This window comes from Rhinoraja longicauda, chromosome 43 (genome assembly GCF_053455715.1).
Source record: "Rhinoraja longicauda isolate Sanriku21f chromosome 43, sRhiLon1.1, whole genome shotgun sequence".
Taxonomy (NCBI): domain Eukaryota; kingdom Metazoa; phylum Chordata; class Chondrichthyes; order Rajiformes; family Arhynchobatidae; genus Rhinoraja; species Rhinoraja longicauda.
The window spans coordinates 5,205,666-5,221,472 of NC_135995.1; the positions used below are offsets into that span (position 1 = coordinate 5,205,666).

Sequence of the window (15,807 nt, forward strand, 5' to 3'; positions counted from 1 at the left end):
GCCCAGATGACCGGACGCTGTAGGCCCAGATGCTGTAGGCCTGGGCACTGTGGACCCGGACACTGTAGGCCCAGACGCTGTAGGCCCGGACGCTTTAGGCCCGGACAGTGTAGGCCCGGACGCTGTAGGTCCGGCCACTGTAGTCCCGGATACTGTGGGAGGGTCCACAGTGTCCACAGAGCAGGCACTGTGGACGCGGACATTATGGGCCTGGACGCTGTAGGCCCAGACGCTGTAGGCCCGGACGCTGTAGGCCCAGACGCTGTAGGCCCGGACGCTGTAGGCCCGGACAGTGTAGGCTGAGACAATGTAGGCCCGGACACTGTAGCCCGGACACTGTGGGCCCAGGGGACGCTGTTGGCCCAGACGCTGTAGGCCCGACAATGTAGGCCCGGACAGTGTAGGCCCGGACGCGGTAGGACTGGATGCTGTTGGCCCGGATGCTGTAGGCCCGGACACTGTGGGCTGGGTGGCGCTGCAGCCCCGGATGCTGAAGGCCCGGACACTGTGGGCCGGGTGGCGCTGCAGGCCCGGACGCTGAAGGCACGGACCGTGTAGGCCCGGACAGTTCCCGCCTGGTCTGTGTAGGCCCAGACAATGTAGGCCTGGACAATGTAGGCCCGGACACTGTAGGCCCGGACACTTTAGGCCTGGACGCTGTAGGCCCAGACGCTGTAGGCCTGGACACTGTGGACCCAGACACTGTAGGCCCATAAGCTGTAGGCCCGGACGCTATAGGCCCGGACGCTATAGGCCCGGACGCTATAGGCCCGGACGGTGTAAGCCCGGACCGGGATTATAGGCCCGGACGCTTTAGGCCCGGACGCTGTAGGCCCGGACAGTGTGGGCCGGGGGGTGCTGAAGGCCTGGATGCTGTAGGCCCGGACAGTGTAGGCCTGGACAGTGTAGGCCTGGACAGTGTAGGCCTAGACGCTGTACGCTGAGACACTGTAGGCCCGGACACTGTTGGCCCAGATGCTGTAGGCCCGGACACTGTGGGCCGGGTGGCGCTGTAGGCCCAGACGGTGGCGCTGTAGGCCCGGACAGTTCCGGCCAGGACAATGTAGGCCCAGACGATGTAGGCCCGGGCACTGTAGGCCTGGACACTGTGGGCCCAGATGCTGTAGGCCTGGATGCTGTAGGCCCGGACGCTGTAGGCCCGGACGGTGTAGGCCCAGACACTGTAGGCCCGGACACTGTAGGCCCGGACACTGTAGGCCCGGACACTGTAGGCCCGGATGCTGTAGGCCTGGACCTTGTGGGCCCGGACAGTGTAGGCCCAGACGCTGTAGGCCCGGACGCTGCAGGCCCGGACGCTATAGGACTGGACGCTGTTGGCCCGGACGCTGTAGGCCCAGACACTGTGGGCCGGGTAGGCCCAGACACTGTGGGCCGGGTAGGCCCAGACACTGTGGGCCGGGTAGGCCCAGACACTGTAGGCCCGGATGCTGTCGGCCCGGACAATTCCCGGCCCGGACAATTCCCGGCCCGGACAGTGTAGACCCAGACACTGTTGGCCCTGACGCTGTAGGCCCGGACACTGTACGCCCGGACACTGTGGGCCAGGGAGGCGCTGTAGGCCTGGGCACTGTGGACCCAGACACTGTAGGCCCAGATGCTGTAGGCCTGGACAGTGTAGGCCCGGACGCTGTAGGGCCCGGTCACTGTAGGCCCGGTCACTGTAGGCCCGTATACTGTGGGAGGAGGGGGGAGCGGGCACTGTGGACCCGGACATTGTGGGCCCGGACGCTGTAGGCCTGGACGCTGTAGGCCCAGACGCTGTAGGCCCGGACGCTGTAGGCCCGGACAGTTTAGGCCCAGACGATGTAGGCCCGGACACTGTGGGCCCAGGGGACGCTGTTGGCCTGGACGCTGTAGGCCCGGACACTGTAGGCCCGGACGCTGTAGGCCCAGACGCTGTAGGCCTGGACACTGTGGACCCGGTCACTGTAGGCCCATACGCTGTAGGCCCGGACGCTATAGGCCCGGACGGTGTAAGCCCGGACCGGGATTATAGGCCCGGACGCTTTAGGCCCGGACGCTGTAGGCCCAGACGGTGGAGCTGTAGGCCCGGACAGTTCCGGCCAGGACAATGTAGGCCCAGACGATGTAGGCCCGGGCACTGTAGGCCCGGACACTGTGGGCCCAGATGCTGTAGGCCCGGACGCTGTAGGCCCAGACGGTGTAGGCCCGGACACTGTCGGCCCGGACACTGTAGGCCCGGACACTGTAGGCCCGGACACTGTAGGCCCGGACACTGTAGGCCCGGATGCTGTAGGCCTGGACCTTGTAGGCCCGGACAGTGTAGGCCCAGACGCTGTAGGCCCGGACGCTGCAGGCCCGGACGCTATAGGACTGGACGCTGTTGGCCCGGACGCTGTAGGCCCAGACACTGTGGGCCGGGTAGGCCCAGACACTGTGGGCCGGGTAGGCCCAGACACTGTAGGGCCGGGTAGGCCCAGACACTGTAGGCCCGGATGCTGTCGGCCCGGACAATTCCCGGCCCGGACAGTGTAGACCCAGACACTGTTGGCCCTGACGCTGTAGGCCCGGACACTGTACGCCCGGACACTGTGGGCCAGGGAGGCGCTGTAGGCCTGGGCACTGTGGACCCAGACACTGTAGGCCCAGATGCTGTAGGCCTGGACAGTGTAGGCCCGGACGCTGTAGGGCCCGGTCACTGTAGGCCCGGTCACTGTAGGCCCGGTCACTGTAGGCCCGTATACTGTGGGAGGAGGGGGGAGCGGGCACTGTGGACCCGGACATTGTGGGCCCGGACGCTGTAGGCCCAGACGCTGTAGGCCCAGACGCTGTAGGCCTGGACACTGTGGACCCGGTCACTGTAGGCCCATACGCTGTAGGCCCATACGCTGTATGCCCGGACGCTATAGGCCCGGACGGTGTAAGCCCGGACTGGGATTATAGGCCCGGACGCTTTAGGCCCGGACGCTGTAGGCCCGGACAGTGTGGGCCGGGGGGGTGTTGAAGGCCTGGATGCTGTAGGCCCGGACAGTGTAGGCCTGGACAGTGTAGGCCTGGACAGTGTAGGCCTAGACGCTGTACGCCGGGACACTGTAGGCCCGGACACTGTTGGCCCAGATGCTGTAGGCCCGGACACTGTGGGCCGGGTGGCGCTGTAGGCCCAGACGGTGGCGCTGTAGGCCCGGACAGTTCCGGCCAGGACAATATAGGCCCAGACGATGTAGGCCCGGGCACTGTAGGCCCGGACACTGTGGGCCCAGATGCTGTAGGCCTGGAAGCTGTAGGCCCGGATGCTGTAGGCCCGGACACTGTAGGCCCAGACGGTGTAGGCCCGGACACTGTAGGCCCGGACACTGTAGGCCCGGATGCTGTAGGCCTGGACCTTGTAGGCCCGGACAGTGTAGGCCCAGACGCTGTAGGCCCGGACGCTGCAGGCCCGGACGCTATAGGACTGGACGCTGTTGGACCGGACGCTGTAGGCCCGGACGCTGTAGGCCGAGACACTGTGGGCCGGGTAGGCCCAGACACTGTGGGCCGGGTAGGCCCAGACACTGTGGGCCGGGTAGGCCCAGACACTGTGGGCCGGGTAGGCCCAGACACTGTAGGCCCGGATGCTGTCGGCCCGGACAATTCCCGGCCCGGACAGTGTAGGCCCAGACACTGTTGGCCCTGACACTGTAGGCCCGGACACTGTACGCCCGGACACTGTGGGCCAGGGAGGCGCTGTAGGCCTGGGCACTGTGGACCCAGACACTGTAGGCCCAGATGCTGTAGGCCTGGACAGTGTAGGCCCGGACGCTGTAGGGCCCGGTCACTGTAGGCCCGGTCACTGTAGGCCCGTATACTGTGGGAGGAGGGGGGAGCGGGCACTGTGGACCCGGACATTGTGGGCCCGGACGCTGTAGGCCCAGACGCTGTAGGCCCGGACGCTGTAGGCCCGGACAGTTTAGGCCCAGACGATATAGGCCTGGACACTGTAGGCCCGGACACTGTGGGCCCAGGGGACGCTGTTGGCCCGGATGCTGTAGGCCCGGACACTGTAGGCCCGGACGCTGTAGGCCCGGACGCTGTAGGCCCAGACGCTGTAGGCCTGGACACTGTGGACCCGGACACTGTAGGCTCAGACGCTGTAGGCCCAGATGCTGTAGGCCCGGATGGTGTAAGCCCCGACCGGGATTGTAGGCCCGGACGCTGTAGGCCCGGACGCTTTAGGCCCGGACGCTGTAGGCCCGGACAGTGTGGGCAGGAGGGCGATGAAGGCCTGGATGCTGTAGGCCCGGACAGTGTACGCCTAGACGCTGTACGCCGGGACCCTGTAGGCCCGGACACTGTGGGCCAGGGGGCGCTATAGGCCCGGACATGTTGGCCCAGATGCTGTAGGCCCGGACACTGTGGGCCGGGTGGCGCTGTTCCGGCCAGGACAATGTAGGTCCAGACGATGTAGTCCCGGGCACTGTAGGCCCGGACACTGTGGGCCCAGATGCTGTAGGCCTGGACGCTGTAGGCCCGGACACTGTACGCCCAGACGGTGTAAGCCCGGATGCTGTAGGCCCAGACGCTGTAGGCCTGGACAGTGTATGCCCAGACGGTGTAAGCCCGGACACTAGGCCCAGACGCTGTAGGCCTGGACCGTGTAGGCCCGGACAGTGTAGGCCCAGACACTGTTGGCGCTGACGCTGTAGGCCCGGACACTGTAGTCCCAAACGACCGGACGCTGAAGGCCCGGATGCTGTAGGCCTGGACCGTTCCGGCCCAGACAGTGTAGGCCTAGAGGGTGTAGGCCCGGACGCTGTAGGCCCGGACGTTGTAGGACCGGACGCTGTAGGCCCAGATGCTGTAGGCCTGGTCACTGCAGTTGGAGGAGGGGGGAGGGGAGAGGGAGAGGGAGAGGGAGAAGGGGAGGGAGGGAGGGAGGGGGTGGGGAAGAGAGAGAGAGAGAGAGAGAGAGAGGGAGAGAGAGGGAGAGGGAGAAGGGGAGAGGGAGAGGGAGAGGGAGAAGGGGATGGAGGGAGGGAGGGGGGGGGAAGAGAGAGAGAGGGAGGGAGGGAAGGAGGGAGGGAGGGAGGGAGGGAGGGAGGGAGGGAGGGAGGGAGGGAGGGAGGGAGGGAGGGAGGGAGGGAGGGAGGGAGGGAGGGAGGGAGGGAGGGAGGGAGGGAGGGAGGGAGGGAGGGAGGGAGGGAGGGAGGGAGGGAGGGAGGGAGGGAGGGAGGGAGGGAGGGAGGAGAGAGAGAGTGTCTAACGCTGGCTGCCCTTGTCGTTTCAGATAAGCCCCAGGGCGTCCACATTGTGTCCCGTGTCAATGATGTGCAGGTCTGGGGGGCGGTGAACAACGTGAACAAGTATGACCGGCTGACCCTGACGTGTGCTAGCCGTGTGAGTTATCCTCCCGTGAGCAGATACTCCTGGTACCGCAACGGCCGTGTTAACGGATGGCGTGCCCAGAGTCTGGTGTTTGACAGAATCACCCCAGAACAAGCGGGCCCGTATCGCTGTACAGCCGAGAACGAGATTGGCAGAGTGAGCTCAGAGACCATCACTGTTAACGTGTTGTGTGAGTATTCCCCATCATCCCTTGCAGAGTTACCAACCGTCCCGTATTAGCCGGGACATCCCGTATCTTGGGCTAAATTGGTTTGTCCCGTACGGGACCGCCCTTGTCCCATATTAGGCCTGGGGGGCACTGTAGGCCCGGACAGTGTAGGCCCGGACAGTTTAAGATCGGACACTGTAGGCCCGGACGCTGTAGGCCTGGACAATGTAGGTCCGGACGCTGTAGGCCCGGATGTTGTAGGCCAGGACACTGTGGGCCAGGGGGGGCGCTGTAGGCCCGGACGCTGTAGGCCCGGACACTGTAGGCCCGGATGCTGTAGGCCTGGACGCTGTAGGCCTGTACAGTGTAGGCCCAGACAGTGTAGGCCTGGACACTGTAGGCCCGGAAACAGTAGGCCCGGACGCTGTAGGCCCTGACGTTGTAGGCCCGGACATTGTGGGCTAGGGAGCGCTGTAGGCCCGGACACTGTAGGCCCGCCTGCTGTAGGCCCGGACGCTGTTGGACTGGATGCTGTTGGCCCGGACGGCGTAGGTCCGGACACTGTGGGCCGCGTGGTGCTGCAGGCCCAGACACTGAAGTCCCGGACCGTGCAGGTCCGAACACTGTGGGCCGGGTGACGCTGCAGGCCCGGACGCTGAAGGCCCGGACGATGTAGGCCCGGACACTGTGGGCAAGGGGGGGCGCTGTAGGCCCGGACGCTGTAGGCCTGGACGTTGTAGGCCCAGACACTATAGGCCTGGACATTGTGGGCCAGGGGGGCGCTGTAGGTCTGGACGCTGTAGGCCCGGACACTGTAGGCCCGGACAGTGTAGGCCCAGATGCTGTGGCCCAGGGGGGCGCTGTATGCCAGGGAGGCACTATAGGCCCGGACACTGTGGGCCAGGGAGGCACTATAGGCCCGGACACTGTTGGCCCAGACGCTGTAGGCCCGGACACTGTCGGCCGGGTGTCGCTGTAGGCACATACGGTATAAGCCCGGACGCTGTAGGCCCGGACAGTTCCGGCCGGCACAATGTAGGCCCGGATACTGTGGGCCAGGGCACTGTGGACCAGGGGTTGCTGTAGGCCTGGACACAGTAGGCCTGGACACAGTAGGCCCAGATGCTGTAGGCCTGGATGCTGTAGGCCCAGATGCTGTAGGCCCGGACACTGTAGGCCCGGACTGTTCCGGCCGGGACAATGTAGGCCCGGACACTGTGGGCCAGGGCACTGTGGGCCAGGGGGTGCTGTAGGCCCGGACACTGTAGGCCCAGATGCTGTAGGCCTGGACGCTGTACGCCCGGATGCTGTAGGCCCGGATGCTATAGGCCCGGATGCTGTAGGCCCGGACACTTTAGGCCCAGACGGTGTAAGCCCAGACGGTGTAAGCCCGGATGCTGTAGGCCTGGACAGTGTAGGCCTGGACAGTGTAGGCCCAGACAGTGTAAGCCCGGACGCTGTAGGCCCGGACGCTGTAGGCCCGGACTGGTAGGCCCAGGCCGGTTGGCGCTGTCAGCCCGGATGCTGTAGGCCTGGACGCTGTAGGCCCGGACAGTTCTAGCCCGGATAATGTAGGCCCGGGTACTGTGGGCCCGGATACTGTGGGCCCAGACACAGTGGGCCAGGGGGGCTCTGTATGCCCGGACACTGTAGGCCCGGATGCTGTAGGCCCGGACACTGTAGGCCCGGACACTGTATGCCTGGACGCTGTAGGCCTGTATCCCTTGCAGAGTTGCCAACCGTCACGTATTAGCCGGGACATCCCGTATCTTGGGCTAAATTGGTTTGTCCCGTACGTGACCGCCCTTGTCCCGTATTAGGCCCGGGGGGCGCTGTAGGCCCGGACAGTGTTGGACAGGACACTGTAGGCCCGGACACTGTAGGCCCGGACAGTTTAAGACCAGACACTGTAGGCCCGGACGCTGTAGGCCTGGACAATGTAGGTCTGGACGCTGTAGGCCCAGACGTTGTAGGCCCGGTCACTGTGGGCCAGGGGGGCGCTGTAGGCCCGGACGCTGTAGGCCCGGACACTGTAGGCCCGGATGCTGTAGGCCTGGACGCTGTAGGCCTGTACAGTGTAGGCCCAGACAGTGTAGGCCCGGACACTGTAGGCCCAGAAACAGTAGGCCCGGACGCTGTAGGCCCTGACGTTGTAGGCCTGGACACTGTGGGTCAGGGAGCGCTGTAGGCTCGGACAATGTAGGCCCGGACGCTGTATGCCCGGACGCTGTTGGACTGGATGCTCTTGGCCCGGACGCTGTAGGTCCGGACACTGTGGGCCGGGTGGCTCTGCAGGCCCGGACGCTGAAGGCCCGGATGCTGTAGGCCTGGACACTGTGGGCTGGGTGGCGCTGCAGGCCCAGACACTGAAGGCCCGGACCGTGTAGGCCCGGACAGTTCCGGCCTGCTCGGTGTAGGCTGTTGAATGCTGTTGGCGCAGACGCTGTAGGTCCGAACACTGTGGGCCGGGTGGCGCTGCAGGCTCGGACGCTGAAGGCCCGGATGCTGTAGGCCCGGAAACTGTGGGCAAGGGTGGCGCTGTAGGCCCAGACACTGTAGGCCCGGACGCTGTAGGCCTGGACGCTGTAGGTCCGGACACTGTAGGTCCGGACACTGTAGGCCCGGACAGTGCAGGCCTAGATGCTGTAGGCCCGGATGCTGTAGGCCCGGACGCTGTATGCCCGGACGCTTTAGGCCCAGACACTGTAGGCCTGGACACTGTAGGTCCGGACTCTGTAGGCCCGGACACTTTTGGCCCAGACACTGTGGGTTAGAGAGGCGCTGTAGGACCGGACACTGCAGGCCCGGATGCTTTATGCCCGGACACTGGAGGCCCGGACACTGTAGGCCCGGACAGTGTGGGCCAGGGGATGCTGTAGGACCAGATGCTGTAGGCACTGTGAGGCCCGGATGCTGTAGGCCCGGATGCTTTAGGCCCAGACAATGTAGGCCCGGACACTGTAGGCCCGGACAGTGTTGGCCTGGACACTGTAAGCCCGGACAGTGTGGGCCGGGGGTGCTATAGGCCCGGACGCTGTGGGCCCGGACGCTGTGGGCCCGGATGCTGTGGGCCCGGACAGTGTAGGCCCGGACAGTGGAGGCCCGGACAGTGGAGGCCCGGGGGGGGGGGGGGGTGCTGTAGGCTCAGACGCTGTAGGCCCGGACGCTGTCTGTGTGGAGTTTGTGCGCACGTTCTCTCCCCGTGACCCGCGTGGGTTTTCTCCGGGCGCTCTGGTTTCCTCCCACACTCCAAAGACGTGCGTGCGGGTTTGTAGGTCAATTGGCTTCGGTGTAAAGATTGTAAATTGTTCTCTAGTGGGTGTGTGTGTATGTGTGTGTGCGTGTGTGCGTGTGTGCGTGTGTGTGTGTGGAGTAGTGTTAGTGTGCGGGGATCGCTGGTCGGTGTGGACTCAGTGGGCCGAAGGGCCTGTTTCCGCGCTGTATCTCTAAACTAAACACAGAACAGGCTTGTTTACTAGTGCCCTCCTCTAATTCCCCATTTACTGGTGCCCTCCCCTAATTCTCTATTTACCTCTAGTCCCAGCCTCAACTACCTCCTCCAGCAGCTCGTTCCATACACCCACCACCCTCTGTGTGGAAAAGTTACCCCTTGGATTCCCATTAAATCTTCCCCCCCCCCCTATGAACCCATGTCCTCTGGTCCTCGATTCCCCTACTCTGGGCAAGAGACTCTGTGCGTCTACCCGATCTATTCCCCTCGTGATCTTGTACACCTCTATAAGATCGCCCCTCATCCTCCTGCGCTCCAAGTGTGTGTTTGTTTGTGCGTGAGCGTGTCTCTCTCTCTCTCTCTCTCTCTCTCTGTGTGTTCTCAGTCCAACCGCGTGACGTCACCGCCTTACTGTGGGTGAACGGGATGAGAGGCCGCACGTTGAGGGAAGGGGACAGAGTCCGTCTCAGCTGCAGTTCCGTTGCAGCGGATCCACCAGTCCATGAATACACCTGGTACAGATACGGAGCTGAAATCAAGAGGGGAACGAGTCCCGACCTGGAATACCCGTCCATATCCTACGCGGACTTCGGGAAGTACATGTGCCAAGCCACCAACACAGTGGGAAGCAGGCAATCGGCTGAACTCACACTTAGGGGCAAGCGTGAGTATCCCCGCAGAGCACGTCATCCTGAGATAAAGTCCCACCCCATATGGATAAATGAATATCTCTGAAACAAAACACAGCACTAGTGTGTGAACGGGCGATCGCTGGTCGGCGTGGACTCGGTGGGCACAAGGGGCCTGTTTCAGCGCTGTATCTATAAACTAAACACAGAACGTGCGGAAAAAGACTTGTTTACTAGTGCCCTCCCCTATTTCCCCATTTACTGGTGCCCTCCCATAATTCAGAATTTACAGGTGCCCTCCCCTAATTCTCTATTTACCTCCCAGTTCAACCTCAACTACCTCCTCCGGCAGCTCGTTCCATACACCCACCACCCTCTGTGTGGAAAGAGATTCCTATTAAATCTTTCCCCCCCCCCCCTTCACCTTGAACCCATGTCCTCTGGTCCTCGATTCCCCTACTCTGGGCAAGAGACTCTGTGCGTCTACCCAATCTATTCCCCTGGTGATATTTGTACACCTCTATAAGATCGCCCCTCATCCTCCTGCGCCCCAAGGAACAGAGTCCCAGCCTGGCCCCAACCTCTCCCTGTAGCTCAGGCCCCTTGAGTCCTGGCAACATCCTCGTCAATCTTCTCTGCACCCTTTCCAGCTCCACGACATCCTTCTTTCAGCAGGACGACCAAAACTGAACACAGTGCTCCAAATGCGGCCTCACCAACGTCACAGGGCAATGCTGGTTTAAACCACAGATGGGCACAAGATGCTGGAGTAACATAACGAGAGGAGTTGAGTATAGGAGCAAAGAGGTCCTTCTGCAGTTGTACAGGGCCCTGGTGAGACCGCACCTGGAGTACTGTGTGCAGTTTTGGTCTCCAAATTTGAGGAAGGACGTCCTTGCTATTGAGGCAGTGCAGCGTAGGTTCACCAGGTTAATCCCCGGGATGGCGGGACTGTGGCTTTAAACTAAGTAGTGGGGGGGAGGGGTTAACAAATTGTGAATATGAAGATGAGGTAAAAGGGAATACAGGAGATATTGCAAAAGACTCTCGGAAGAATGGGAACAGAAGTTCTAGAGCGGAAAAGAAATTAAGGGCAGAGCCAATTGTGAACGATGTGAGAGGGGAGGTAAATACAGAAGTTAAAGTGTTGTACTTAAATGCGCGTAGTATAAAAAATAAAGTGGATGAGCTTGAGGCTCAGTTAGTCATGGGCAAGTATGATGTTGTAGGGATCACTGAGACATGGCTACAAGAGGACCAGGGCTGGGAACTGAATATTCAGGGATACACAACGTATAGAAAAGACAGACAGGTGGGCAGAGGGGGTGGGGTTGCTCTGATGGTAAGGAATGATATTCATTCCCTTGCAAGGGGTGACATAGAATCAGGAGATGTTGAATCAGTATGGATAGAAATGAGAAATTGTAAGGGTAAAAAGACCCTAATGGGAGTTATCTATAGGCCCCCAAACAGTAGCCTCGACATAGGGTGCAAGTTGAATCAGAAGATAAAATTGGCGTGTCAAAAATGTAATGCTACGGTGGTTATGGGAGATTTCAACATGCAGGTAGACTGGGAAAATCAGGTTGGAAATGGACCCCAGGAAAGAGAGTTTGTAGAGTGCCTTCGAGATGGATTCTTAGAACAGCTTGTACTGGAGCCTACCAGGGAGAAGGCAATTCTGGATGTAGTGTTGTGTAATGATCCTGATCTGATAAGGGGACTAGAGGTAAAAAGAGCCATTAGGAGGCATTGATCACAACATGATAAGTTTTACTCTGCAAATGGAAAGGCAGAAGGGAAAATCGGAAGTGTCGGTATTACAGTATAGCAAAGGGGATTACAGAGGCATGAGGCAGGAGCTGGCCAAAATTGATTGGAAGGAGGCCCGAGCAGGGAAGACGGTAGAACAGCAATGGCAGGTATTCCTGGGAATAATGCAGAGGTTGCAGGATCAATTTATTCCAAAGAGGTGGAAAGACTCTAAGGGGAGTAAGAGACACCTGTGGCTGACAAGGGAAGTCAGGGACAGCATAAAAATTAAGGAGAGGAAGTATAACATAGCAAAGAAGAGTGGGAAGACAGAGGATTGGGACTCTTTTAAAGAGCAACAAAAGTTAACTAAAAAGGCAATACGGGGAGAAAAGATGAGGTACGAGGGTAAACTAGCCAATAATATAAAGGAGGATAGCAAAAGTTTTTTTAGGTACGTGAAGAGGAAAAAAATAGTCAAGGCAAATGTGGGTCCCTTGAAGACAGAAGCAGGGGAATTTATTATGGGGAACAAAGAAATGGCAGACGAGTTAAACCGTTACTTTGGATCTGTCTTCACTGAGGAAGATACACACAATCTCCCAAATGTTCTAGGGGCCGGAGAACCTAGGGTGATGGAGGAACTGAAGGAAATCCACATTAGGCAGGAAATGGTTTTGGGTAGACTGATGGGACTGAAGGCTGATAAATCCCCAGGGCCTGATGGTCTGCATCCCATGGTACTTAAGGAGGTGGCTCTAGAAATAGTGGAAGCATTGGAGATCATTTTTCAATGTTCTATAGATTCAGGATCAGTTCCTGTGGATTGGAGAATAGCAAATGTTATCCCACTTTTTAAGAAAGGAGGGAGAGAGAAAACGGGTAATTATAGACCAGTTAGTCTGACATCAGTGGTGGGGAAGATGCTGGAGTCAATTATAAAAGACGAAATTGCTGAGCATTTGGATAGCAGTAACGGGATCATTCCGAGTCAGCATGGATTTACGAAGGGGAAATCATGCTTGACAAATCTACTGGAATTTTTTGAGGATGTAACTAGGAAAATTGACAAGGGAGAGTCAGTGGATGTGGTGTACCTCGACTTTCAGAAAGCCTTCGACAAGGTCCCACATAGGAGATTAGTGGGCAAAATTAGGGCACATGGTATTGGGGGTAGGGTACTGACATGGATAGAAAATTGGTTGACAGACAGAAAGCAAAGAGTGGGGATAAATGGGTCCCTTTCGGAATGGCAGGCAGTGACCAGTGGGGTACCGCAAGGTTCGGTGCTGGGACCCCAGCTATTCACGATATACATTAATGACTTAGACGAAGGGATTAAAAGTACCATTAGCAAATTTGCAGATGATACTAAGTTGGGGGGTAGTGTGAATTGTGAGGAAGATGCAATAAGGCTGCAGGGTGACTTGGACAGGTTGTGTGAGTGGGCGGATACATGGCAGATGCAGTTTAATGTAGATAAGTGTGAGGTTATTCACTTTGGAAGTAAGAATAGAAAGGCAGATTATTATCTGAATGGTGTCAAGTTAGGAGGAGGGGGAGTTCAACGAGATCTGGGTGTCCCAGTGCATCAGTCAATGAAAGGAAGCATGCAGGTACAGCAGGCTGTGAAGAAAGCCAATGGAATGTTGGCCTTCGTAACAAGAGGAGTTGAGTATAGGAGCAAAGAGGTCCTTCTACAGTTGTACCGGGCCCTGGTGAGACCGCACCTGGAGTACTGTGTGCAGTTTTGGTCTCCAAATTTGAGGAAGGATATTCTTGCTATGGAGGGCGTGCAGCGTAGGTTCACTAGGTTAATTCCCGGAATGGCGGGACTGTCGTATGTTGAAAGGCTGGAGCGATTGGGCTTGTATACACTGGAATTTAGAAGGATGAGGGGGGATCTTATTGAAACATATAAGATAATTAGGGGATTGGACACATTAGAGGCAGGAAACATGTTCCCAATGTTGGGGGAGTCCAGAACAAGGGGCCACAGTTTGAGAATAAGGGGTAGGCCATTTAGAACGGAGATGAGGAAGAACTTTTTCAGTCAGAGGGTGGTGAAGGTGTGGAATTCTCTGCCTCAGAAGGCAGTGGAGGCCAGTTCGTTGGATGCTTTCAAGAGAGAGCTGGATAGAGCTCTTAAGGATAGCGGAGTGAGGGGGTATGGGGAGAAGGCAGGAACGGGGTACTGATTGAGAGTGATCAGCCATGATCGCATTGAATGGCGGTGCTGGCTCGAAGGGCTGAATGGCCTACTCCTGCACCTATTGTCTATTGTCTATTGTCTATTGTCTATTGACTGTCGTACGAGGAAAGATTGGAAAGGCTGGGGCTTGTATTCACTGGAGTTTAGAAGGATGAGAGGGGATCTTATAGAGATAATAAAATTATAAAAGGACTTATAAAATTATAAAAGGACTGGACAAGCTCGATGCAGGAAACATGTTGCCAATGTTGGGGGAGTCCAGAACCAGGGGCCACACACACACAGTCTAAGAATAAAGGGGAGGCCGTTTAAAACGTTTTTTTAAAAAAAGTTTCCACCCAGAGAGTTGTGAATGTTTTAGGGCGAGGGGGAGGGAGAGGGAGAGAGAGAGAGAGAGGGAGGGAGAGAGAGAGAGAGAGAGAGAGAGAGAGAGAGAGAGAGAGAGAGAGAGAGAGGGAGGGAGGGAGGGAGGGAGGGAGCATGTGTGTGTGTATGTGTGTCTAACGCTGGCTGCCCTTGTCATTTCAGATAAGCCCCAGGGCGTCCACATTGAGTCCCGTGTCAATGATGTGCAGGTCGGGAGGGCTGTGTACAACGTGAGCATGGTTGACCGGCTGATCCTGACGTGTGCTAGCCATGTGAGTGATCCTCCCGTGAGCAGATACTTCTGGTATCACAACGGCCGTGTTAACGGATGGGGTGCCCAGAGTCTGGTGTTTGACGGCATCACCCCAGAACAAGCGGGCCCGTATCGCTGTACAGCCGAGAACGAGATTGGCAATATGAGCTCAGAGACCATCACTGTTAACGTGTTGTGTGAGTATTCCCCACCATCCCTTGCAGAGTTGCCAACCGTCCCGTATTAGCCGGGACATCCCATATCTTGGGCTAAATTGGTATGGACCGCCCTTGTCCCGTATTCGGCCTGGGGGGCGCTGTAGGCCCGAACACTGTAGGCCCGGACAGTGTTGGACCGGGGGGGGGCCTGAAGGCCCGGACGCTGTAGGCCCGGACGCTGTAGGCCCGGACATTGTAGGCCCGGACACTGAAGGCCCGGTCAGTGTAGGCCCGGACACTGTAGGCCCGGACGCTGCAGGGCCGGACACTGTAGGCCCAGACACTGTGGTCCAGGGGGGCACTGTAGACCCGGACACCGTAGGCCTGGATGCTGTAGGCCCGGACGCTGTAGGCCCGGCCACTATAGGCCCGGACACTCTGGGCCAGGGGGGCGCTGTTGTCCCGTACACTGTAGGCCCGGACACTGTAGGCGCGGACACTGTAGGTCCGGACGCTGTAGGCCTGGACCATGTAGGCCCGGACAGTGTAGGCCCAGAAGCTGTAGGCCGGGACGCTGTAGTCCCGGACGCTGTAGGCCCGGATGCTGTAGGACTGGACACTGTTGGCCCGGATGCTGTAGGCCCGGACACTGTGGGCCGGGACGCTGTAGGCCTGGACAGTGTCCCGCCCTGACGCTGTAGGCCGGGACACTGTATGCCCAGATGCTATAGGCCCGGACGCTGTAGGCCCGGACGCTGTAGGCCCGGACGCTGTAGGCCCGGACGCTGTAGGCCCGGACGCTGTAGGTGGACGCTGTGGGCCCGGACACTGTGGGCCAGAGGGGCGCTGTAGGCCCGGACACTGTAGGCCCGGATGCTGTAGGCCCGGATGCTGTAGGCCCGGACACTGTAGGCCCGGACACTGTAGGCCCGGATACTGTAGGCCTGGACAGTGTAGGCCCGGGCAGTGTAGGCCCAGACGCTGTAGGCCCGGACACTGTAGGCCCGGACGCTGTAGGCCCGTACGCTGAAGGCCCGTACGCTGTTGTCCCGGATGCGGTTGGTCAGGACGCTGTAGGCCCAGATGCTGTAGGCCCGGACAGTTCTAGCCCGGACAGTGTAGGCTCGGACGATGTAGGCCCAGACACTGTAGACTCGGACACTGTGGGCCCAGACGCTGTAGGTGCGGACGCTGTAGGCCCGGACACTGAGGCCCAGGGGGGGCGCTGTAGTTCCGGACACTGTAGGCCCGGACGGTGTAGGCCCGGACACTGTAGGCCCGGACGGTGTAGGCCCGGACACTGTAGGCAAAGACACTGTAGGCCGGTACCCTGTGGGCCCGGACACTGTAGGCAAAGACACTGTAGGCCGGGACCCTGTGGGCCCGGACACTGTGGGCCGGGTGGCGCTGTACACCCGGATGCTGTAGGCCCAGACAGTGTAAGCCCAGACACTGTAGGCCCGGATGCTGTTGG

At 59.5% G+C, this 15,807-nt stretch overlaps 1 protein-coding gene across 1 annotated transcript in view; it reads left to right on the forward strand.

The window, feature by feature from the left end:
* Positions 1 to 15,807, forward strand: part of LOC144612191 (B-cell receptor CD22-like) — an 88,076-nt gene that overhangs the window by 59,678 nt on the left and 12,591 nt on the right. Inside the window, exons 9-11 of the mRNA XM_078431749.1 lie at positions 5,246 to 5,533; positions 9,349 to 9,627; positions 14,085 to 14,372. Coding sequence (XP_078287875.1) covers positions 5,246 to 5,533; positions 9,349 to 9,627; positions 14,085 to 14,372 — 855 coding nt within the window. The remainder of the gene's footprint in view (positions 1 to 5,245; positions 5,534 to 9,348; positions 9,628 to 14,084; positions 14,373 to 15,807) is intronic.